Genomic DNA, 25474 nt, shown 5'->3' with positions numbered 1-25474 from the left:
CTCCACACCGGTCTAAAATTATGACATGTCTCTGAAAAGACTAGAGTTTTCTAGTTGCACTGGTCATAAGAGAGCAAATCATAGTATATCAGACGTATTAGAGCAGTATGCTGGCCCTAATGCGCCAAACTGCTCACAAAAATTGAACGAGAACATTTAACAGTTAGCAACAACATTTCAACTGCTTCCTCTAAACTGTAACTTGCTGGGGTTTAAAACACACCTGTGTACTAACGTGGACATGATTGCTGCGTTAAAATGAGAACTGGTTCAGCTGGACCACTACTAAACAGCAGCTGAGCCAGATATGAAGATCATGAAGTTACCTTACAACCTCGGCCCACACATGTGATTCAGAGGAACGCAATGTCTAGTCTATGACTGATTTCCTCGGAAGGCTACTCTTGTTTTCCGTTGGAACAATTAATAATAAAGCTTCTTGTTTGGCATTTCTGATTAGCTGCTGTTTGTGATCAATAACGAGACCTAATTAAAGTTTAATGTCAAATTTCTAACCGTTGCATTTGTTTAACACTCATAAATATAATTTCTATTTACATGGCTTTTTTTGTTCCCTGGGAAACTAATGATAATGATATTCCAAGTTACTGTACAGTTAAATCAAAACTGTTATTTGGCATTCAATTACATTATTTTTTTAATGATATAACAGAATAATAATCAACATTAATACGGTGTAGTCCCTCATTCGTCCAGGAGTGTTCTATCGTAGAAAAGGTTTCAGTTATAGTCATCTGGACACTGTTTTCAGAATCAAGACGTTTCGGCTCCCATCCGGAAGTCATTCTCAATTGTGAAAAAATTGGACGGGAACTGGAAATTTAAGCTACTGAGTAACATAAGCCCCGCCCTCAGGAAGGAATCTGCCTGAGTATCTGTTAATAGCTAGTTTCACCTGAAACTGACCTAATACTTTCCAAGATGGCCCAGTGATCAGTAATCAGGCCTATTGTTCTCTGGCTGCATCTACTTCATCACTGTTAAGTGCCTGATTAGCATGTGATAGGCGTGACCAAGGTGATAATACACTCTGATAGACTTTGGGCAGATTGAATCTCAGACCACAGATATGGTGGTCTGAGATTTAATCTGCCCCAGATATGGTGACTGAAACCTTTTCTACGATAATCAACATTAATATTCAGGGAAGACCGTTATCCTACATTTTATTTGATGGGGGGCAGTAAGGGACCTGGTGTGGTAGTTTAGGTGTTGTCACTTCCTATTTTATTTTGTAGTGTGTTCCTTCCCTTGTGTGTCTTGTGTTTTTACTTCCTGTCTTTGTTTTCCCTCCAGTTTTGATTGTTGGTCCTTCCTTGATTGTTTGCACCTGTGTCTCGTTGTCTCACCTCCCTTAGGGTATTTAGTCTGGGTCTCTTTCTTTGTTCAGTGTTGGATCATTGTTGTTATACATGGTGTTGTTCCTACCTGGTGTGATTCCTGCATTGAGTTTTGTTCCTGTCCTGTGAGTGTTCCTGACCTTTGTGTGTGTCACCGTTTTGGTGCACCTTTTGTGATACCTGGTTCCTGTGCCCAGTTTTCCATCATTCTTACCATGAGTTTGTGTTGGATTCTTTGTCTCCCTTGGACCTTGGCTGGATCCTGGATTTTTGTATTTTGCCTGCTCTCTAGTGAACTGTTTGCCACCTTGGACTCAATCCCCTTGCTTCCACCACTGCCAGCCGGTAACCTATCTGCCTTTTGTCTGTTCATTACCTGTCTGCCTGTACTTGCCTATAAACCACATCACCCCCATTAAACACAATAGCCATCCGGCTACTTCACTTCATACCGCTTCCTGGTCATCTGCATTTGGATCCACATACTACTACGCAACATATGACAGAATGATCCAACCAATCATGGACCCAGCAGAGTTGGCAGAGGAAGTGGACCAGATGGTCCGTGACCTGGTATGCCTAAGGGACATTTGGGGGGGGCATACATAACGAGTCCCGCAGACAGGTAATCAAAGGTTGGGTCAAAGCCAGATTCTCGACATCACCTGGGTTGAGAGAGGCCATCCCTGGGTGGCTCACGGACTTCCTTCAGACCCAGACACCCCACCCTACAACCCTGCCTGCTACTCCTCAACCTGTCCCAGCCCCAAACCCATACCTAGGCACCCGCTTGGCTCTCACTGCACCCTGGCCTGCCAGCCATCAGCCTTAACCCCAGCCTGCTGGCCCCCAGTTCATATCCCTACATACTTACCTCCTATGTGCTAGTCTCCAGTCAGCATCTCGCCTGCACGCTGTGACTGGAGGCTGCCGCCACGGCTCTGGGACTGGAGGTGGCAGCGGCTTCCAGTCACAGCTGGATCACAGCAGCCGTCACCCCCTGCTGGATCGCAGCAGCCCCCAGTTCCTGGACTCTTTGCTGGACTCTTTGCTGGATCACAGCAGCATCAACCCCTCGCCACCATCGCAGCCGCCTCCTGCCCTGGTTGGATCGCAGCAGCACCGATCCCTAGTCGCCGCTGGATCGCAGCAGCACCGATCCCTAGTCGCCGCTGGATCGCAGCAGCACCGATCCCTAGTCGCCGCTGGATCGCAGCAGCACCGATCCCTAGTCGCCGCTGGATCGCAGCAGCACCGATCCCTAGTCGCCGCTGGATCGCAGCAGCACCGATCCCTAGTCGCCGCTAGATCGCAGCCGCCTCCTGCCCCGAGTGGATCGCAGCAGCAGCCATGCTGCATTTGGGTCCACATACCACTACGCAACATACAACACCTGGATAATGGATAGGGGGGTGCTGGCCCAAAAAAGGTTGAGAACCACTGCTGTAGCTAGTTAAGGTGGAGCTGTTGGGTCATTTAATCCATAACATTGTATCATATTTTATAAATGTATCATATTTTTGTATGTGAAATCCTTATCTGCAAAGTAGCTGGTAACTAACTATAGCAAGTAGAAGTATAAAGTTATAGAAAATGGAAGTACTCAAGTGAAGTACAAGTACCTCAAAATTGTACTTAAGTGCAGCACTTGAGTAAATGTACGTTTCAAATGGTAAGTTTCAAGCAATGCATAAAAGGAAAAGGGTGATGAGGACAGACAGCATCACTAGCTGTTTTAAACCCTTTATTATTCAGGGAGTTTGACTTAAAAGACCTGTTTACATAAATTACATTAGTCAGTTTATAACTTTTTAACATGTTGTCCATCCTTGTGAAGTATAGTATAATACACATCTATGCAATATGTAACTGTTTTATGTACAGTAGTTTAATGCCTTAGTATCTTTATCACTCATCCCACTTTCCTATATGAAACCCACATTGTCTCTTGAGAAATTACACAAACCAAAACACAGAATGGAGAGAAGAAAAGAAAAAAGAATAAAGGAAGAAATGAAAACAGATCATAATAAAGTTATTTATTTTCCACATGCAATTTCAAAAAAGCAAAATATAGTAATATTCTTGTAAAGTCTATACAATGGTAAGGATGCTTTCTCATAATAACACGTTTAACACAGGGGGCGCAATACAACAATTGTTCAGCTGTCTTCAACAGCTGCAGAATGTAGAGTAAAGGTCATGTTCAGTTCAGGCTGGTGGCCAACAACAGCAGCTGTCAAACACGTCACGGAAGTATTTACGGTACACTCGAGGTCAAATCAGGTTCTGTCAATATTTGGCATCTGTAATCGCACACATTCTTTGAGTAAAATGCTGTTTTTAAAAATCACAATAAATAAACAAAATTACCATTTACCAAATTTACCATCATAGGCTATTAACCAGTGTGGGCCAGGCTGAAGTCAGGTTTAAACATTCAATGCATCCTGAGGGATGAATCAATTCAAAATGAAGAAGATATAGAATTAGAGTTACAGCTGCAACTCTCACAGCCACATCAGCACATAGTAATTATAGTTTGAGATTGGTGCAGATTTTTTTTCTTCACTTAAATTTAGCAGCAGCTGAAAATCTTGGTTTTGCTGACCTCTAGTGGTGTATCGTAGAAAAGGTTTCAGTCGTAGTCATCTGGACACTGTTTTCAGAATCAAGACGTTTGGCTCCCATCCGGAAGTCAAATTGAGAATGACTTCCGGATGGGAGCCAAACGTCTTGATTCTGAAAACAGTGTCCAGATGACTACGACTGAAACCTTTTCTACGATAGAACACTCCTGGACGAATGAGGGACTACACCGTCTCTAGTGGTGTAATTTCTCAGCTTGTTGCATTGATGTAGAAGTGTACTCCAGGGTGTGTCAGTGCACCGTGACATCACTGTCACGTGTGGTTACAGCTGCAACAGAGCATGCTTCTGTGTGGGCAGAGGTCCAACAGACTTTCAACCAGAGAGAGCAGTCAGATACTGCTTTTTAGCTTTGTTTTTGCTTAATCTTTAGTTCTTTTATGTAAGACATAAAAAATGAACTACAGGTATAAAAATCACGTTAGTTCCATTTTAACTTACATTTTTATTGAGCTGTTAGATTTGTTGTCTTTCTAGCTTTAAATGCACATTAGTTAAACTAAAGTGTGTGTATTAGCAGGCCCGGTTTTAGGCATAGGCCAACTAGGTGGCTGCCTAGGGCGCCACCAGCTGGAGAGGCACCGAAGAGATGGGAGAAATGTTTTTGTTTCTCATGCTGCACTGCACACCTGATGTTGAGAGGAGTTTGCGCACATAACATTAATTGAAACTACTGACTGCTGCTTATTTTGCGACCGTTGGTTCATTTGCTCACGCTGCTGCATAGAAATCATGTATGCAGGGACATGAATAACAAGGTGGTGTAATGGTGTAACGTATGTTCCATGCAAACGTCATATCCTGAATATGATCAAAAGTGGAGCAAGAATCATAACCTGGATACTGTTCATGTATGTGTGCAGGTGCACTCTCAACTCAAGTCATGTAGTAATTAGTTAGACAAAAGCTATAACAGCCTAATAAAAGTTGTAATAATCTACACCTTGAAAGTACTTATTAGTAAGAATTTAGTGATGTGAGCAGAGCTGCTTTGAGTTCAAAAGTCGTTTTTCATCTAGTGTATTTCAGTGATGAAGTGCTACTGTTAGTTGAACTTCAGCATTTTGTAAATGCTGATGTTTAAGACATTATGCAAAATCCAATAGAACACTATACAAAATATTATAGGAAAGCAAATCAAATGAGAGCTGCAGCTGTCAAACACATTTTAATTGCTTTGCTAATTTAATGCAGGCATATTGTGGGCTAAGTATGTACTGTAAGCTATACAATGTAAATAAAATGAATATTGGATTATAAAACGTTACTGGTGATACCTGCACCTCAGTACAGAACTGACTGACACTGAGATGTGGAGTTAGTTATACAGATACATGGAAAAACCATTTAGCTATGAAATATCGATCCCCTTAGGGGCACCACTGGATGTTTAGCCTAGCACTAAAATGGCCAGACACGGCTCTGTGTATTAGTCACCAGGTACAACCTTGAGCTCGACATGTAGGCATTCCTAACCCTGGCAATAGTAGACTATTTCAAATTAATATATAACTGATATTTTAAAAGAATATTAATTAATTAAATCAATTTGATTAAATAAACTGTTTGATCCAAAATAAGACGGTGTAGTCCCTCATTCGTCCAGGAGTGTTCTATCGTAGAAAAGGTTTCAGTCGTAGTCATCTGGACACTGTTTTCAGAATCAAGACGTTTCGGCTCCCATCCGGAAGTCATTCTCAATGTTGAGTCATATTGAGAATGACTTCCGGATGGGAGCTGAAACGTGTTTGATCCAAAGTTGGTGCCTGAAAACTGGCCTGGGATCAGGGGTTAAGATCAAGTTGTCCTGGTTAGCTTCAGGGTCGAAAGTCATAACAGAAACTAAACCCAGTTTCTGCAGATAAATAGAAGCACAGACATAGCTTATAGTTACTTATATTCATATCAAACATAAGTTGATGTTTGAGTCTGAGAATGGTTCATGACTGCTTTTTTCTGTTGTCTGCTTCTCTCAGTTGCTGAGTGAGGAAGTGGACAAAGTAAGTACCTTCACTAGTGGACAGTGTGTGTGGCTAACTGTGTTTGTGTCTGAATGCTTCATGAAAAGCATTACATGTGTTTGTACAGCCCTTTTAATACTTCATTCCTGTCATTTTATTTCTACCTGCAGGCAGAGCATGAACTTCGTGTCGCTCAAACAGAGTTTGACCGACAAGCTGAGGTCACCAGACTGCTGCTGGAAGGCATCAGCAGTACACATGTGAGTGCACCACGTCAGCCATGTGACTCCTTTTATGAGCCAGCAGTGCTGGAAAACTGTCGCCATACCATCCGGTTCAGAGTAGTGATGTAGAGGAAACTTGCAACATGAATCATTGTATTGTGTTTGTCCAAAATACAGATTGCACAGATTTGCAGAATTATTGAGAATTACTGAACACATTAATGCTCCCAAAAAGATCCACCCATGAGCTTTTCTCTAGCTCCTGAGATCAATCCCTAACCTTACCTTAAAGGGACAGTTCACCCCCAAATCAAAAATACATATTTTTCGTCTTACCTGTAGTGCTGTTTATCCATCTACATTGTTTTGCTGTGAGTTGCTGAGTTTTGGAGATATCGGCCGTAGAGATGTCTGCATTTTTTTAATATAATGGGACAACATGGAATTTGGCTTGTGGTGCTCAAAGTGCACAAACATTTTAAAAACTCAACAGCAATGTGTCTTTCCAGAAATCATGACCCGGTTACTCAAGATAATCCACAGACCTTGTTGTTTCAGTTACATGTAGGAACTATTTTCTTTCTACTGATAGTTCCTACATGAAACTGCTCACAGCAAGGTCTGTGGATTATCTTGAGTAACTGGTAGCTCGCAGAGTGCGTGACTGGGTTGATGGTACATGGATCATGAGCAGAGTATTTTGCTTATTATTGCTACTGTTATTGCTGGCAGCTTACTACTTTTTATGCACTGCCTCTTGAGATGCTGCTGGACTTTGGGACTGAATTTTCTTGCATAGCTGCACTTGGGGGTGTAAATTAATAAAATCTAAAAGTTGGAATCTCCCCTATTGACTGTCGGATGGACATAAATAGAGATTCATGCTTGGATTACAACTGTTCTTGCTATAACTGGGGCAGATAATAATACCTTGCTCAGTTTCCTTAAAATATTTGAATTTAAAAAAGGTTTTATTCTAATTTATCTAGGCCTGAATTTTGTGTGATAAATATTGTTATTATCTTTACTAAACTGAACACCCCTATGTTTTTGAGTTAAAGAGGAACGCCAAGGCGTGTTAGTTTGAGGAGTAATTTGCCTTTCGCGCTTTTGTAAACGGCTGGGCTACGTTGCACTTTGTTTGTGCGGGGATTGAGGGGTGGGAGGGCTACATCAGTGTCTTTATGGTGCATTTGTCAATGTTTTTGTATTTTTTGTTTAATTACATTTTCTGCCTATTCAATTTCAATGTATTTATTTATATAGCGCCAATTCATAACAAGTTATCCCCTACAGCTAAGGCAGAGCAACTAATCCTTAAAGGTTCTGTAAATATGCCTCTCAGAGGCAGATGGCTGCCCACCCTGAGTCTGGTTCTGCCTGATTCTACCTCTTACAGGAAGTTTTTCCTTGCCACTGTCGCCTAGTACTTGCTCATGGTGGGATTTGTTGGGTCTCTGTAAATAATATTATAAAGAGTACGGTCTAGACCTGCTCTGTAGGAAAAGTACAATGAGATCACTTCTGTAATGAATTGGTGCTATATAAATAGAGTTGAATTGAAAATGAGAGTCTGAACATTAATGTAGCAGCAAACAACTATTTGCTATGAAAAGATATAGTGGAGTAATGGCGTCCTGAGCAGAGGATGACGTCATACTCCCTCTACCTTTATAGCTTCTCTGTGTTTTGTTTATACAGCGGCCGTGCGTGCATGTTAGTGCATCTGAGTCCCTCGTGTCAAACTGTTCGTCTGTGATGAGAGCTGTTTCTTTTCTCATCCAACGCGGTGAATTAAGGGTTTATTTCGACCAAACCAGAGTTGGTGATTGTTGGAACAGTGGAAAGACCAACAGAGATGGCTTTGGTGATTTTTGTTTTGTTTCTGTCCCGTTTGAATAAGTGTGTTTAATGATGATCTACGAGGTAAAATGTTTTTTTTCAACGTAGTCTGGTTGCGAGCAAGAGCAATGTAACGGTTGTTTTTGGTTAATCTTAAGGTTTAATAAAAAGGTCTATCTCTATAGGGATCCTTTCCATAATGTTGTCATGTTGCATTTTTAGTGGATGTGGGCTACTTTGACGGGCGCATTTGTCCCCAAGGATTACGTTGCAGCTATTGCAGCCTGTTTCGTGGCTGCCGGTTGAGGCATAGAGCCAGAATCTATTGGTGAATTAAGGATTTATTTCAACCAAACCAGCGTTGGTGATTGTGTGAAACAGTGGAAAGACTAACAGAGATGGTTTTGGTGAGTTTTATTTTGTTTCTGTAGAGTTTGAATGAAGTTTGTTTAACAATGGTCTGAGAGGTACACTTATTGATTTTCAATGGAGTCTGGTGGTTGGGGAGAGCAATAAAATGGCTGTTTCTGGTTAAACAAAAAGAATTTTACTGTTTAACAAAAAGGTCTAGCTCTGTAGCGATCCTTTCCATATTGTTTTCAGACACTTAGAATAACAATCTGAGCCGGTCAGTGGCAAAAACAAGCTCTTTTATGGATGTACTTTGAAGGTCGCATTTGTCCACAGCAGCCATTGCAGCCCGTTTGGCGGCTGCTGGTTGAGGCGTAGAGCCGTAGAGTTGGTGATGGACAGTTGGAACAGTGGAAAGACTAATAAAGACGGTGCGCCGTAGCGCCCATTTGTTTTGGTCTGAAATTATTGCTGAATTACAGCTCCTTTAAGGCTTGCCATCTGATTTATGAACATGGTGATAAATCCGGCAAACTCCTTGCTCATCAGGCACGACAGTACTTCGTCTCAAGGCAAATAATGCAAATCAAGACCTCTTCAGGTTCCACAGTCTCAGACCATGAACAGATTAATGATGCATTCTCTGAATTTTACACAAAGCTGTATACCTCAGAATGTGAAAACAACCTAAGCATGACCGATTCCTTTTTTGAAGGTCTAAATCTACCTCAATTAGATGAAGCTGAAATAGCTAACCTTGATAGTCCCCTATTGATTGAAGAGTTTCAAGAAGCTATAAGAAGTATGTAGTCAGCTAAGGCCCTCGGCCTTGATGGATTTGTAGCCAAATTTTATAAAAGGTTTTTGAATGATCTTGCACCATTGCTTCTGGCTATGTACTCGGAAGGTCAGTTACGCCCCACTTTGAGACAAGCCTCAATATGTCTCCTACCTTAAAAAGGACTTGTTGCTATGGGGCTTCCTCTTCAAAACTTTGGAGAAATTCGGCTTTGGCCAAAATTTTACTTCTTGGGTGAAACTGCAGTACACGGCTCCTTTGGCATGTATTTGCACAAATGATGTGCAATCAAAGAGGACAGATGCCACATGTTTGAGGGGATGGCTCGGGGGAACACTGTATACAAGAATTGGTGCTATATAAATAAAATTGAATTGAAAATGAGATTCTGAACATTAATATAGCAGCAAACAACTATTTGCTGTATAAAGATATAGTGGAGTAATGGCATCCTGAGCAGAGGATGAGATATAAGATAGCGTTATATGCAGATGATCTTTTGTTTGTTAGCAATCTTATGTAATCAATACCGTCCATCCTGTCTAAATTAGATCAATTCGGGAAACTGTCTGGCTACAAATTGAGTCTGGAGAAAAGCGAAGTATACCCTGTCAACTCTGCTGCTCAAAATATACCATCTTTTGCTTTCCCTTTCAGGATAGATAGTGAGCTCTCACTTTAAGTACCTTGGCATAGTGGTTCCTAGATCCTTTAACTGTCTTCTTAAACCTAACACCTTTGATAGATAAATGTAAGCAAGATTTAGAACGATGGCGTACCCTACCCTTATCAATGGCAGGTCGCATCAATGTGATTAAAATGAAGGTAGTCCGTAGATTTCTATACGTCTTCCAAAACATTCCAATATTCATTCCAAAGAAATAATCTCTCAAAATTTATATGGAGCAATAAGCAGCCAAGCATCAGGAGGCGCTTCCTGTAGAGACACAAGATGGAGGGAGGAATGACCTTGCCTAAGCTTTTGCATTATTATTGGGCAAGTAATATCCAAAAAGTTATCTTTTGGGTCAAGGGACACTCCAATGACAATGTGCCAGACTGGGCTGCAGCAGAGTCTTATAACCTTCCTACCCACTCTTTAGTCTCCTGCCTTACAAGTCTCTGCAGGCAGCTCAGCCAACAATCCTGTGTCATCCCATACACTTAAAGTCTGGCTGCAATTCATGAAGCATTTTGGTCTGCAAAGCCTTTCTGTTCTGGCACCTATTCTGTCTAACTACCTCTTTACACCAGCTATAATAGACATGGTCTTTTAGTCCTGGGATACAGTTTGTCAAGGATCTTTTATAAGGATGAAATATTTGCATCCTTCGAACAGCTAGCAACGAAATATAAACTACCCACTTCTTTCAATATTTACAAATGAAGACTTTTGTTAAGAAACAATATAATTCCTTTCCCAACAAGCCTCCAACTACCCCACTTGATAATTTGTTGTCTCTTGACGCAGTTGAAAAGGGTACAATCTCCCAAATCTATAGAACCATTGGTGAGATGAACCCCCATTCCGTAGATATAAAATGGGAACAGGACTTAGACCCTCCGCTTCTAAATGAAACTTGGAATGCAATTCTCGAACAAATACATGCCTCATCTTCTTGCAGCAGACATGGGCTCATACAATTTAAGATTGTGCATCGTATCCACTTTACAAAAACCAAATTAGCAAAAATTTGCCCAAATTTGGACCCCACCGGTGATAGATGTAAATCAGCACCAGCCACTTTAATTCACATGTTTTGGTCTTGCCTTTGTCTGCGTGCATGTTCCGATTAAAATCTTAAATCCCTGAGTGAAGCCTACAACATAATAGTTGAGCCAGATCCTCTGACTGCCATTTTTAGTGTAAAACCAGAGAATGCTACCTGGTCAAGAAATATTTATAATGACGCCTGTACTTGCTTTCTAGCTTGCCATCTTATCCTGCTTAACTGGAAAGATCCTAAACCCCCTTCCCATGCCAGATGGCTGAAGGATGTCATGTTCCATCTAAAACTAGAAAAGATTAAATTTACCCTAAGGGGGAAGAAGGCTGAGATCAGTAAAACGTGGACCTCATTTATATCACTACTGTTACTGGGATAACAAATTGGAATGACTTGTAGTGCTCACTTTATGTTGGAATGCAAAAACGGGTGGATCAATATGTGTAGCTGTATGTATGATTCTGTTCTCTTTCTCTCCTTTTGTGTGTGTGTGTCTGTTTGTTATGCACGTTTGTGCAATTTATTTTATTATTGCCGTTGTTATTATTATTCTAGTCAGCTGTGGTCAGTTGTAGTAATCAAATGTATAATATTATTCTATATATTATATATAGAAATAAAATATGGCAAATCCAAATAATTAAAACATTTCTGGTCAAAATTTTCTGAGTGATGGGGTAAATGTTTGGGAGGACTGGTCAGTGTAAAATCCTGCCAGGCAGGAAGTTACTGGTCATGCTTAAGACATACTTAAGATTTTGTTACCTTTGGACATAGCCAGGCCAGCTGTTTTCCCATGTTTCCAGTCTTTATACTAAGCTAAGCTAACCTGCTGCTGGCTGTAGCCTTATATTTAACAGACAGATGTGAAAAAACAACTTACTGCTTGTCTCTTCTGCTTATTTCTTCATGCACTGTTTTGTGCACTTGCCTGTCAGCCACTAATGAACATACTGATAGAAATGACACATGAAAACTGACGTGTGAAAAAGAAAAGAACTGTAACATCTGAAGGAACATTTTCATTATAATATGTTTTGCACATTCATATATCAGGAGGCACATGTTATTCAAAGTTGTGCTGGATATGCCATAAGTGTGCAATGTATTACACACCACCATTAAACACATGATGAATTCCAAGGAGAGCAATTATAGTAGCATTTGTGGTGAGCTTTTGACTGAAATTAGGAAATCAGTGTATTCTGATGATAAATGTGACAATAATAAAGCAAGCTGTCGCTTACTACTGGGGATTCCACTCATACTGAGTTAATCTTTTCCTTTCTTCCCTCAGCTGAACCACCTGCGTTGTTTGCAGGATTTTGCGGAGGCTCAGGCCACTTACTATGCCCAGTGTCATCACTACATGCAGGACCTTCAGAGGGAGCTCAACAGGTGACGATTCAGTGCTGTTGGTAGCTTCATCTGTAACATTTGTATGACAGAGGTAGATTAGATTAGCAAAGTACTTTTGTGGCTCAGTCACTCAGGTCAAAGGGAAATGGGACTTTGTGAAAGGATAAATTAAGTTTCAAAATTCCGTTTGTTTTAAATTATATTGTAAAGGTTACATTTTGACATTTGTCTTGTAGTGTTTAGTTTATGGGAAGAGCTCACATAATAAACTATGAGACTAACCGCAGTCCAGCCAGTGTTGGCTTTGGCACACACTTCCTCTTGCTCACAGAGCTGGAAGTGCGTAATATGCTTACATCAGTGAATGCTTACACAAATACACAAAATATTCTGAGATAAACCATATGCTGCCTTGTTGTGTCAGATAAATCCCCAGACTGCAGAGGAAAAATATAATAAGATGATCCCAAGATGATTAAACCCTTTAATACATACATTTTTGTTTCCAAACAGCAGAGACTAGAGCTTTTCTCCCTAATCATTGTAGTTTGACCACTGCTGCTCCCCGTGAGTTAAAGTGGTGCTCAATCCAATATGAGTGTTACATCACACTGGTTCCAGTGAGTTTATATAGCCCCTTTTCTTCTTTCCTAGACAATTCCCAGTTGCTCAAGGGGGTCTTTAATTTATTGACAGAGTGACAGCACATACATGAATGGATTATGCTGCTCTTAGTCAAGAACTGCCACCAAGGCTTGTTCTTATTTTCCGCTTGAAGGCAACATCTACATACAGGAACCAGGTTCAAAACACACTTGACCACTGGAGCGTGTCCCATGTCTGAAATATGCCACCGCAGTAAATGCACATTTCTCCTAATATTCAGAGCTAAGTGTATCCCTCAAATCACCACAGTCTTATTCACTACACCAGTCCAGCTGTTGGCGGTTACTGTATGTTAGTGGTAATTTCAGGACAGATAGTAATCAATAGACATGAAGAAGTATGAAGTTTATGCCACGTTGGATTCATCCTAAATATTATTCATATCAGTAGTCCAGGGCGAATGTTTGGTTTTAACTTTGGTAGGGATATTTTTTGTCAGACGGCTCAGTATGTTCAGTATGTGTTTGCTTATATAACTTATCTAAAACTTGTATCAAATGTTTTTTTCTGTTTACAAATAGTTTATATTTCATTTTATTAATATAAATCTTAATGAAATTTTACAGATTTGATAGATTTTCACAATAAATGTTACAAGAAAGTAAATGAACAAAAACCTGTAGGCAATGTGCTACTCTGTTTGAACCAACTGTCGGCTGTAAACCAGATTCAAACTTCACCTGAGATTCTTTAATTGTGTCCTTCTTTCAGCCTGTTGATTTGGTTTCCTGCAGCTAATAAATTGGTGCTTTGTGACAGAGCCACAGCAATGCCCAATTAACTAATTAATTAATTAACTAAATCTTTAAACCATCTTAAAAACTTCCACTTGTATTTATCAGCTCATGACATTTATTAATGCGGGAAGGTTTTTTAACAAAGTCTCTGATAAAAATAAATGTAACAGTTTCTGTGCTTGTGAATGCATTATTCTATTCAAGTATGAAAAATATGGGCAATTTGAAAGATAAACATATATATGATTTAGTTTATGGGAAGAGCTCACATAATAAACTATGATGAATCATGTCAAGATGTAAGCATCTTGACATGATTGCGTGCCTTCACCTCAGCTAGCTGAACATAACTGGTCATAGGAAATTAATGGCGGCGAAAATAACATTAAATTGTAAATATTTTCTTCACTTTAAATAGTCCCAAACCAACCTAAATTAGGCTGTATGGAAAAAAGTCCTGCAGTGACATTGGTAGGGACATGTCCGTACCATTCATACCCAAATCTACGCCTTTGTCAGTAGTTATGGCAGAACCTCCACAGATGGTTATACTGGATATCAAAAATATATTCTTCTTAATGAAGAATACTTGTTTATTAATTGTATAATCCTACTCCTCCCAGCTCCTGAATATGTACAATGATCTGATTGTAACTGTAGTGCTGTATGGTCGATCCTACTTATTTGTTCCTATGTGGAAATTAAATAAAATGAACAAAGCATTTGAGCTTGACTGAGCTATGTATTTACGTAAGTTTTTAATTGTGTCCCAGTGTGCTCTGATAAACCACCACCGGTTTACCACTGTGAAACTATTCTTTATTTTTATTTGGATTCCCATTAGCTTCCACAAAGTGGTCGCTAGTCTTCCTGGGGTCCACATAAAAACATTAACAATAAAAACATCAATATTAAATCACACAGTATCAATGAAACAACAAGAAAAGGCAAAACAAGCCAAATATAAAGACTGGAAAAATAAGTGAAAAAGCTTTACAAAGACAGACTGTAGAAACTTGAAAACTAAAACAAAATGAATAGCAACCAAAAGAAAATAAAAAAAAAAGGTTCCAAAACAGCAATAACTAAAAGTAACATCTATGTGAGATTCATACATTTTTTGTTTTAGTGACTATTTAAAATCTACTTTTGATATGTCTGATGTTGGTGGGGAGCACATTCCAGGCAGAAGAAGCTCTATACAGAATGGTTCTCATCATACAATTAGTTCATGGACATGAAACCACCAGATGGCCAGTGCTTACTTGACATGTATTATACCTATGACAAAAACCAGTATATACCATTTTTTCACAAAGGAAGTGTTGTGGGTTATTCTAGTCTTCTGAATGAATAACAGAAGACTAGAGTTTAATTTAGCCTCCACAGTTAGCCAAGATAAACATCTCACACACATAAGCACAGAAATAACAATGAAGAACTAATCTGGGTGCTCTGTTGTATACAATCTGAAGGTTTTTTATAGATGTTTCTCAGTAGCCTGGGAACCAGACGTATCTGCTGAGCTCATGTTTCATTTGCTCGGCAGATACTGTACATCTGGCCTCTCTCCCATTTACACAGATTTTCAGTCTTCCTGGATTCGGTTGGGCCAGTCACAGCGATGTATCTAATATGGGGCGGGTTTGATACGACGACTGTACAGAGTAGTGTTACCTGTCCAGATTTGAAATCACACGTCACTCGTTTCACTGCTCTGATTGGTTGATATAGTGCAAGGCACCAGGCTCATAAAACTTAGATCAAACTGCCAGACTAGGCAGTGCTGATCAAATATGAATCAAGATTCTGTTACTGCATTGTCTATTTCCCGCCTCAAATGTTTTCAGAAATACATTTTAGTGTACTGTAGCTGTAATTTGAGAACATTTGAAAATGAACTGAGAGGTTCCAGACTAATACACATTTGCAAATTAGTCTGACGATGCCAGGCTAGTTTCTCAGCAGCACTTGACTAAATGACTGGACAGTACTTTAGGTGTGACAGAACGTCATTGTTGTCATTATTATTCCTATGACTATCATTCCTATTATTATTACTTTATTAATATGAATATTACCACTACCATTATTATTATTTTAATATTCTAGGTGCAATTTGCATTGTACTCCCCCCAAATTTGTCAAAATGAAAAATATCTGGTCTAAAAATACTGGAATTGGACTATAATAAAGCTACCATGTGTTAGTTTAAAAAAAAAAATTGTCACCTGCTCAACTGATATTCCATTGCAGTATTTTTTTTATTAAGTGATGGTTTTTATTATGCCTGATTTTAGGGGGTGCTGCAGCCCCGTCAGCACCCCCTACTTTCCGCGTAAATAAAGTAGTATAGATATGCAATGCCCAGTGTGAAGAGGGAAAGAGAGTGTAGCCAGTTTAGCCTGGCAAGCTATCAGTCAGTAATGGATGAAATAAAACAAAAATAGCTTCAGGTCCTGAGTCGGATTCAGGACTCAAACTTGACAGTACCAGTCAGGTTCAGTAAAATAATACAATCTGTTTAAAAGCAAGAAAAATGCAAAAAATATAACCAAATACATAAGATGCAACAAAATACAAAGACAGAAATTGAAGTACAAGCAAATGATACATTTACATCTATTAAAACACCACAGAGTCAAGCTTCCAAATCTGTTTTCACTGGACCAGGGCGAAGCTGTTCTGACAGCAGGACCAAGGCCAAATCAGGACACAAATTCTGAGTCTTTTGACATCTTACAACATCTGCACCAAACCATTATTACACATGTCTGGATGTGATCACTGCCTCGTCTTTTTGCAGGATAACCATAACAGCCTCAAATTAACAAGCTGGAAATCCACTTCAACAACTCATATTCTTCATTTGTCTTCCAATCTTCATGCAATCTTCTGCCAGTGCCCCCCACTCCTCTGCTGCTGCCTGCCCCAACCCTGTCTCCTCTGCTTTCCTGTCTGGACTGTTATCTCCTGGGGCTACAGTCTCCTCCTCATCCAGCCAAAGGCCCAGCGCTCTGGCTATGGAGCAGACTCAGCTCCCTGTCACGGGTGCCAGAAAGGCCAAGGTTCTGTATGATTATGACGCCCACGATTCCAGCGAGCTTTCCCTCTTATCTGATGAGGTACAGTGGGATATTCTGAGTCACCCCACACACTAACATCTCTATTACACAAAGCACAATGTCTGACCTTCTACTCATGAACAGGAGGCAGCTGGAGGACTTTCAGCTGTGACTGGTACAGGTATATTGGATATTAAAAGTCTATATACACCTTGAACATTTCTGTTTCTCATTGCCTTTAGGCTGAAAATAAATACCAACAAAATCAGACTTTCATTTTCATGTGAATATATCAGTCACCCCATTCTTCCATCAATTTTCTACGCCAGCTTTCTCTATAGAGAAAGCTGGTGTAGAAAACCAGCTTCAAAACAATATTCACAAAGAATTATTGGTAGCTGTATAATCATTCCTCCTTTCCATTCCGGGCCCTGAAGTGATTCTTCTTCAATGTTAGAGATGGGAGACAAAATCCACAGTCCTTATTCTGAGCTACATGTCACAATCATTCACTGGGATCAACTTGTTCATAGTGGCATCCTCCCAAATTGTTGTCCAGTGCACACTGCATCCTGCTTGTGGTCAGGTTTAGGCTACAAGAAAGCTTTGGATTAGGTTATGGAAAGATAATGCGGTTAAATATTGAGAAAGTCGACACATCATGTCACTGCTGAGGTTTGTCAAATCAACATTTTCAGTTTCATTCCATATTCGCCTTGCTTATATGATACATGGAACTTCCCGTAATGATCCCACTGGCATGATATAATTTATTTTGATTATCCATTTGATTTGGGGTTAAAGTAAAAATGTCAGTGGCTACATTCCAAATGATCTCACTGTAAAAACTTTGAATCTGTATGGAACAGCTTATAAATGTACAGAAAGCACAGCAGGTCACTTACTGTACCTATAGATACCAGTACTCTATTGGAGGATTTAAACAGAAGCTAGCCATTAAGATACTAATCAGAGGAAGTGGAGGCAGAGGACAGGAAAATTCCAAAGCACACCCTGGAGAGTCTGAGGCTGAAGAGCGGAAGGAGGGAGATGATGTAAATGTCACCACTGCAATGTATTGCTTTCCTGTTTCATTTAGAAACAACCTCATGCATTGGGTATTTCCTTTTTCTTTTTAAATAACTTTATTTTGGTAACACATTTTTTGCCAAATTTGTCTTAAAATGTCCTCCTTTGCTGTTTTGTTTCTCCAGCTAATTACCGTATACACCGTACCAGGAATGGACCCTGATTGGCTGATTGGAGAACGGGGGAATGAAAAGGGCAAAGTCCCTGTCACCTACCTTGAACTGCTGAGCTAATGGACCAAACATCAGGACACATACACACACACTTGCACAAACTTCTATTTACTGTCACATGTGTGCATTTAGTACACTAAGTGTATTTTAATATGTGGCTATCTTAAACCTGTTGGGGAAAGTTTCTATAAATACAGACTAATGCGAGGAAATTGCAGCAAACACTTGTGACACAGTCAAAGCTACACTCCCTCATTTTGTTAACAGTGCAGTTTGGATGCTTTTGTGTGAAAACTTTAAATTAAATTCTTGTCACTCTTACATGTGTTTGTACCATAAAGCATTCATGACACATTCAAATACCAAGACCTTGTGTATTCCATTAAAAGATAATTCCGATTTATTACGGCTTGGGTCTTATTTTTGTAGTTTGGGCCATCATTTGTATTGGTTATGATGTTTGTACTCACCAAAGTAACTGCTGAGATCGGGGAACAAAGTGACGTGACTGTAACAAACTTCAATGGGCCAAGAAACACAAGCTGTCAGACAACTACTAAAACTAAATACTAAAACTGGAACTTCCAGGTTCTGCTTTATAATTTGTAATGCAAATTGCTAAAAATATTGGAACATAACCATACTCAGCAGTATATCGTACAGTTTGTCTAGACTGATGGTAATCTTTTTAATAAAACAATGTAGGCATAATATATTAATAATATTGTCTGATCCGATATTTATCTAAATGTTGATTCAAATGTATCAGACACATTGAAATAACAGCCGTGGCCTACTACATTTTAAAATTTAAAGTGTCTATAGTAACAGCAGTATGTGAGACTATGGATCATAAACCCCAGGAACATGTTTCCTTTTTTTTTTAAAAAAAAGACCAATGAAAGAAACCCCCACTAAGAGCTTGCATTGAGGTACAGAAGCTAGGAGAACAGCAGCTAGCCCGGAGATAATGTCAGGACAGTCTATTTGGAGGTAAAACTGATAGCGAACAAAACTGTGTTTGGGTACAATTATGGTAATTATGGAAGATCAAAGTAGAACCAGGCAGTCAGTCTGTAAACTGTGATGGATGTTTACAACAGACAGGTAATAATTTTACCATTTGCCTTCATTTTATCTTCCAAAAACATTTGGCTAACCTGGAGGTTAGATTACAACCTTTCTGACTGTGTGACTGCTCGTGTTTCTTGACCTGTTGGACTTATTTTTAGTGATGCTGCCATGTTTCTGGATCTTATTAATTAAAGTGGTGAGTACACAGGAAAAAAGGACCCAGTGTGTAATAAACCAGAAACCTTTGTAGAACAATGTAGGGCTAGCAGTGATGAATTATATCTAGCTGCTGCCTCTACTCTCCACTTTCAGCTCCACAATCTCCAACTGAGACTGTGTTTTCTGTTTCATCATTTGTTCTAAAAACTCAGCAATAAAAGTAGATCTATTATCTATTATCTGCTGAGAAGGGCTTTAAACTAAAATGTAATACACTCTTGTTGTACTGTAAACCTTGTAGAAGTAAAACACACAGATTGGGAAGCTTGTAAGTTTCTGTTTCAGTTTTCAAATGCAGAACTTGATTTGTAACCTCACCATTTGACCAGTGTAATGACATTAGCTGTTAGCCTTCCGTTATATCACAATCTATCTCTCCACCCTACATATTCCATATGTATGGGGACTAACCCCCACGGGGGCAGCTGACGTGGATACTTTTTAAGTATCTTTTAAGTACTTTTTAAGGCTGCACTGATTAGCAGCATACAGTTATATAAGCACCATGCGTGCATGGCCTCTCTGGTTAACCTTGATTGGAACATGCTTCGGAGCAGCTTTTAGCTGAAGAGATAGTCTCTCCACTCAGAGAACCTGGCTTTCACATGTAACCTTCCGTTCTCTTTCGTGTCGGGGCTATATCTCCACCCTACATATTCCATATGTACAGGGACTCTGTAAGACCCACCGCAAGGAAACCAAGCAGACCGAGCTGCTCCTTTGGGAGCCTGAAATGGCATTTGAGTTCAAATGAGATGTCACCCCCACCAGAGTGCTCACCCATGTGCTCAGATAAAGGCTAACTACTTACAAATACACTATGTACACACCCATGACCTAGGTGCAATACGCCACCAAGGCTTAGCTGCCCCCGCAAGACATTAAGGCCAGCTGTAAATGGATGGAAGGCCACTTAGCCTGCCAGGTTGCAAGGCTAGCTTTGAAAGAAAAAGATATCACTGTGAGCCAAGGTCCTTTCTTGTAAGTGGCTGTGGTCCCGGAGGCATGGTATGTCAGGCCATGTCCTGCTACATTGAGCCCAGCACACGTTCAGTGAATGGGTTGCCGGCTATCACATTCGTGCCGGCTATCACATTCGTCATGAAGGTGGACGGTGTTGACCAAGAGGCCGGCGTACAAATCTCAGATAGAGGGGCATAAGGCCAATTAGGTGGCGAGGCCCCATGTGGAATGTGCACGCACCACTACTGGGTCCGGCCTGCCTACCTGCCCAAGACAATTAGGTTTGTAACAGACAGAGCTGTCTGTTGTCCTGTGGGCATGTGTCCGATGAAGATACATCGTTAAGACCCTGACAGGGCACAACAGTGACTGCCCACTCAATCCTGCTTCACTGTCCTAAGGAGGGTGTAAAGGGTGCGGCTCAATTGTTTGACTGGTGTGGGACTTGGACCAGACATTAGGGTGGAATGCAGGGTTTGGGCGCAGCACCACCCCAGCATCACCCAGCAAGACGTGGCAGCGTTCCTCATGCACCGAAAGGCATGGAGCTTTCCCCATTCTTTTAGCCGACACAATTGCTAACAAGAACACCAACTTGAGAGAAAGCTATTTCAGCCCAGCTGTTTCCAGGGGCTCGAATGGCTCATGCTGCAAGGCTGACAGCACCACCTCCAAATACAGCTGGCCTTCTGTGGTAGGTAGTAACCCTACGAGGACCTTTAAGAAACTGAGCAATAAGGTCACAGCAACCCTCAGCCAGTTTCCGAGGCCCAACAAGGGCTGCCTTTTTGGCTGCCACCATTCCTTTCAAAGTTGAGGGAGACTTGCCCACCTCCAACAGGAACTGGAGGATGTAATGGGCCATACAGGAGAGGGGATCCACCTGTCTCGAGTTGCACCATGATTGAAACACTCCCCAATGATAGAAATATGCTGCCTTAGTTGATGGAGCCCAGGCTCCATGCAGAGTGCTAACCACAGACTGGGGCAACCCTGTGGCTAGAAATTCGACCCTGTCAGGAGCCAAGCCCAAAGCCTGAGCCCCTGGGGAAAAGGTTGATAACGTAGTCCCATGGGCCTGGGACAGCAGGTCCCGCTGAACAGGGAGCTCCCAGGGGCGTCCTCAAAGGAGGGGTGCAATTGCAGAGAACCCAATCATCTGGGGCCAATTGGAAGCCACCAAGATGAGGCTCACCACTTCCACCTGGACTCTGTAGGAGTGGGTGCAGGAGGATGAAGGGAGAGAAGGCATACAAGAGAGTCTGAGTCTGCCATCTTTTTTGGGAATGAGAAGGTAATGTGAATAGAACCCAGCCTGATAAACGTTCTGCTTGACCTCCATGATGGCCTTCTTTGCCAGGATAGTGTAGATCTCCGCAGCCAGAACCCCCCTGTGCTGAGAGTCTGCCACCATTGAAAAGGTGGCTGACCTTGTCAGTGGGGGCGGGTGCAGAAACTGCAAACAATAACCCTGAGTCATAATGGAAACCACCCAGGGGTCCACCCCAAGGGTCTCCCAGGACAGGCACTGTCCTGAGGGGCGGCAAGGTTCCGAGAACATTCAGGACTGAGGGGAGGGCTTGGAGGGCCCCTGGCTCCGGCCTCGCCCACTCCACTGACTGCGTTTAGCTCTACAACTCCGGAAATGGGAAACGGTCGGTTTGGCGGCCTAACGGTCGTGCTTGTGAACTGAAAAGGAAAATATGCACTCAGTGGCATTATTCACCCCTCATACATTCACCAAGCTGACACGGAAGCTCAAGTGGACTGTGGAGGCGTGCCAGTTACCCAGCTTTTTCACGTTTCTTTCCCTTTGGAATTACCCGCGGCCTAAGTACGCCTGCTCACGTCCTCCGACTAGGTCAGATTCCACGAGGGACTATGGCTGTGAGTGTCAACGTCAACACGACTTTCGCCTCAGGCTGCAAGCTATTGCAGAGCTTAGCCATGCACCTAACTAGGCGTCCAGGGCGCTCGGTGTGCTTTTCATTTCAACATGGATGGCGAAGCTGGCTGAGCAGGTTCGCCTCTACAAACACATCTACCACCCTTCTTTGAGAGACCACAGGGACAGCCAAATGACTCTCAATTCATGGAGAGAGATTGCCACCACACTGGCAAAAGATAAGTCATTTTGCCAGAAAGTGTCCGCCCGCTGCTTCCTCCAACAGGGTCAGATTTCAAGATGTCAAGATTCACACACGTCTGACTGCTTGACTGCACGCGTCGTGCTTATATAACTACGTGTTGCTAATCAGTGCGTGGCTACCACAGGTGACGTTAGCTGTCCCTGTGGGGGTCAGTCCCTGTATATACTGAATATGTAGGGGGAGAGATAGTCTCGACACGATAGAGAACTACAGTATACAGTATGTGTTCCTGTAGAAGCCATCTGATTTAATTTTGGTTAAGTGATCATGGTTAGTCATCATGTTTTATTCAACAACTAGTTCCATGTCAAACACATCTGTTCTTCAAGCTTTAGTGAGTCTCACAGATGACTATGTAATGTATGTAGTTTTAAGTACTCAGCTCCCACACACTTTAAATTCATTTGACTGGGGGCCTGCCATCCTCTCAACTCACCACACATGTAGAGTGAAGTCAGGCAAATTGGGTTATGAGGCCAAAAGGGCACTGTTTCCGCAAAGTAAATAATTGGAAACAGAGTGATACAGTTGGAGATGAACTGATGGGCAGAGCTGATGATGTTCAGGACAACAGGTCACATTCATCTGAGTCAAAGAAATTACTCATCAAAGAAAGTGAAGTCTTGTATGACTCTAAATGTTTATGTGTAACTAACTACAGATTATGTTAAGTGCTCATTTGGATGGTTTACCTCACCAGTGACAATAGGTGTGAGTCATAGCTGTGTGTAATGCTGTAAAGCTTTCAAAGGGAATACCCAGTGTGATTTCACATCCCAACATGCTAATAATAGAACCCAGAGTATATAGTAATTTAGTGTACCTGAGATCACACTTTCCTCTAGAGCCACCATCAGTCCAAAATATCCCTTGGTGCATAAGAAAAATTAAGTCAGAATGCTATTAAATTTGCTGAGCACATTCACCCTTTCCTCCACCGCCACCCTCAGGAAAAAAATTAGATTTTTAGCTCTGTAACTAACTGCAAAATCACCAATGTTTTTTGCTCCATTTGTATTTTGAGTGTAATGACCATTGCAGCTAGCAATGTTTTAGCCATTTGGTCTTGTTTATAACTTATTGGATGTTTGAATGTTAGTCTTTCTTGACCTTGGTTATAGTAGTTTAACAGAATAATCTTACCTCAAGGCCCAATATCAGTCTTTTTCAAGCGCTTTCCACCGCATTTCACAGTTTTCATCAGCCAGTGAAATTTCCAAACATAGATGACAACTAAGACAAACTCCATCCACTTATGTAGATCAAGAGATGGCAGTTGAAAGCTCCAGAAAAAGCATGCCAGTGGACGTTGAGTTAAGATTGTTTTGTCTAACTATTCAATATTCTCTGTCTTATCTAAACAGGCTACTTTACAAGGACTGAAGAACACATCATGTGTAGTAAATTGTAGAAACTAATCTGCTCTGATTGGAAAAAACGCCCTATTTACTGTAGTGTATGTGTGTGTGTGTGTTTGTGTGTGTAAATTAATTTGAGATTACTCATTCCACTTGTTCTCATGAGCTGTGTTTCCTGTTGTTTTCATGTTTTTAATTTGTGTGTTGTTACATGCTTAAAATGTCCTGACATCTTATTGTTGTCACATTCTTGTCATCCTCCAACTTATGGCCACTGGTTTGATGTGCAATAAACATGCATGTGTGTTACAGTAATACAATTGTCTGGTTCTTCAATATCCACAAATACAGCATTGATCAACAGTCTTTCACAAAAGTTTACCTTTTCTTTTTTATTTATAAAAGAACTGGTGGGAAGAAATGATGGAGTTAGATTAGCCTCCCTAATAATGAATGCACACAGAAGGATTCACAAATGTATTTCGAAATGTATATAAAAATGACTCTTTCCACAAAAATATTTTTCAATGCACACAACAATACTTATCGTTGTATATAAATGTCAAACAAATCCACAAATAAAAAAGTAAGGTTCATAAATGTATTTCTGGTGACACACAAATATTTCTTATTTTAAATATATGTAATATATAGTCACGCTAACAGACCCCGCTGTGAGCTGCTGGAGCTCGCTCAAGAGACCGGTCTCATAGACAAGAGGCTTTTATTTCCCTGTTGTATTGGATTCATCTTATAGTAAAAATCTGACAAAACAGTCACACAGTGAGATTTGAGTTGAGAAATCTGACAAGTTGACTGGTTTGTGAAGTGGAAAGAAAGAAAAATCATTTAGGCTGATTGAAACCTGTAGTAACATATTTTTTTGCAGCCCTAGGGCTACAAAAGACCCTGTACAGTTGCTCCTTCTCAATAATACACTGCACTTCGTGAGTTAGAAGGTGAGGGGCAACACAGGGGCAGACCTGTGTTGTACCGAGTGTTCTGACGGAAAGGAAACTGGGTGTTATGTATCCAATGTTCATGTGAGTTGGTCTTCTGTGCATGTGTTGGCATTGTTTGTCTGCCAGAAGCTCTCCCATGAACTGACTTTTTTCTAGTTCTAGATCTTGGTTGTTTTTAACTGTATCTTTTAACTGGGTAAAGGATTTTAAGTTTTCAGAGTAACAAGCTGAGCACACGCTCAAGAAGCGATGACTCCTCTTACCTCACTATCTGGCTGCGAGAGCTGTGTCTCTCTCAGCGAGAAGGTCACTGAATGGGAGCAAAGAATTTCCAAGCTCTACAAAATCCAGGAGGCTGAGAGGCACTTGGACACTATCATCTTTGGCCTTGCACAAGCTGGCTGCCACTGCTTGCTATCCTGCTGACGCTGCTACTGGTCCAGCCATTGCTTCTATTCCTGCTCCAGTCACCATCCCTGAGGAATCATGGCTCCGACTTGGGGCAAAACCCAAAGCCACAGTCGGCTCTACTCCATCACATCGGGAGCTACATCATCAGCCCTGGGTTGTGGTCAGCAACCGCAAAAACAGGGGGAGTCTCTCATGTCCCTCATTTCATACTCCGGCAACACATGACTAGTGAATCAAAATGACATCCTCAATTTACATGACCAGTGACGGAGGTCTCAACATCAGGCTCCATCTCACCACCGCCATAAAAGACCGGTAACCAGACCGGTAACCA

General features: G+C 41.1%; 1 protein-coding gene across 8 annotated transcripts in view; it reads left to right on the top strand.

The window, feature by feature from the left end:
• LOC122865524 (endophilin-B2-like) overlaps window positions 1-24082 on the top strand; it is a 42382-nt gene extending 18300 nt beyond the window's left edge. For 4 of the 8 annotated variants that reach the window (XM_044174081.1, XM_044174077.1, XM_044174082.1 and 1 more), the window contains 5 exons: window positions 5987-6010; window positions 6142-6231; window positions 12212-12312; window positions 16579-16801; window positions 17956-24082. In XM_044174081.1, coding sequence (XP_044030016.1) covers window positions 5987-6010; window positions 6142-6231; window positions 12212-12312; window positions 16579-16801; window positions 17956-18063 — 546 coding nt within the window. In that variant the 3' untranslated portion in view covers window positions 18064-24082. The remainder of the gene's footprint in view (window positions 1-5986; window positions 6011-6141; window positions 6232-12211; window positions 12313-16578; window positions 16802-17955) is intronic. The other 4 variants (XM_044174080.1, XM_044174083.1, XM_044174084.1 and 1 more) reach the window with 2 other exon arrangements.
• Window positions 24083-25474: the final 1392 nt, after the last annotated feature.

The sequence above is a fragment of the Siniperca chuatsi genome, linkage group LG18 (assembly GCF_020085105.1).
Source record: "Siniperca chuatsi isolate FFG_IHB_CAS linkage group LG18, ASM2008510v1, whole genome shotgun sequence".
In the NCBI taxonomy this organism is placed as follows: domain Eukaryota; kingdom Metazoa; phylum Chordata; class Actinopteri; order Centrarchiformes; family Sinipercidae; genus Siniperca; species Siniperca chuatsi.
The sequence above is the reverse complement of the archived record's forward strand: the minus strand, read 5'-3'. Positions and strand labels throughout refer to the sequence as shown.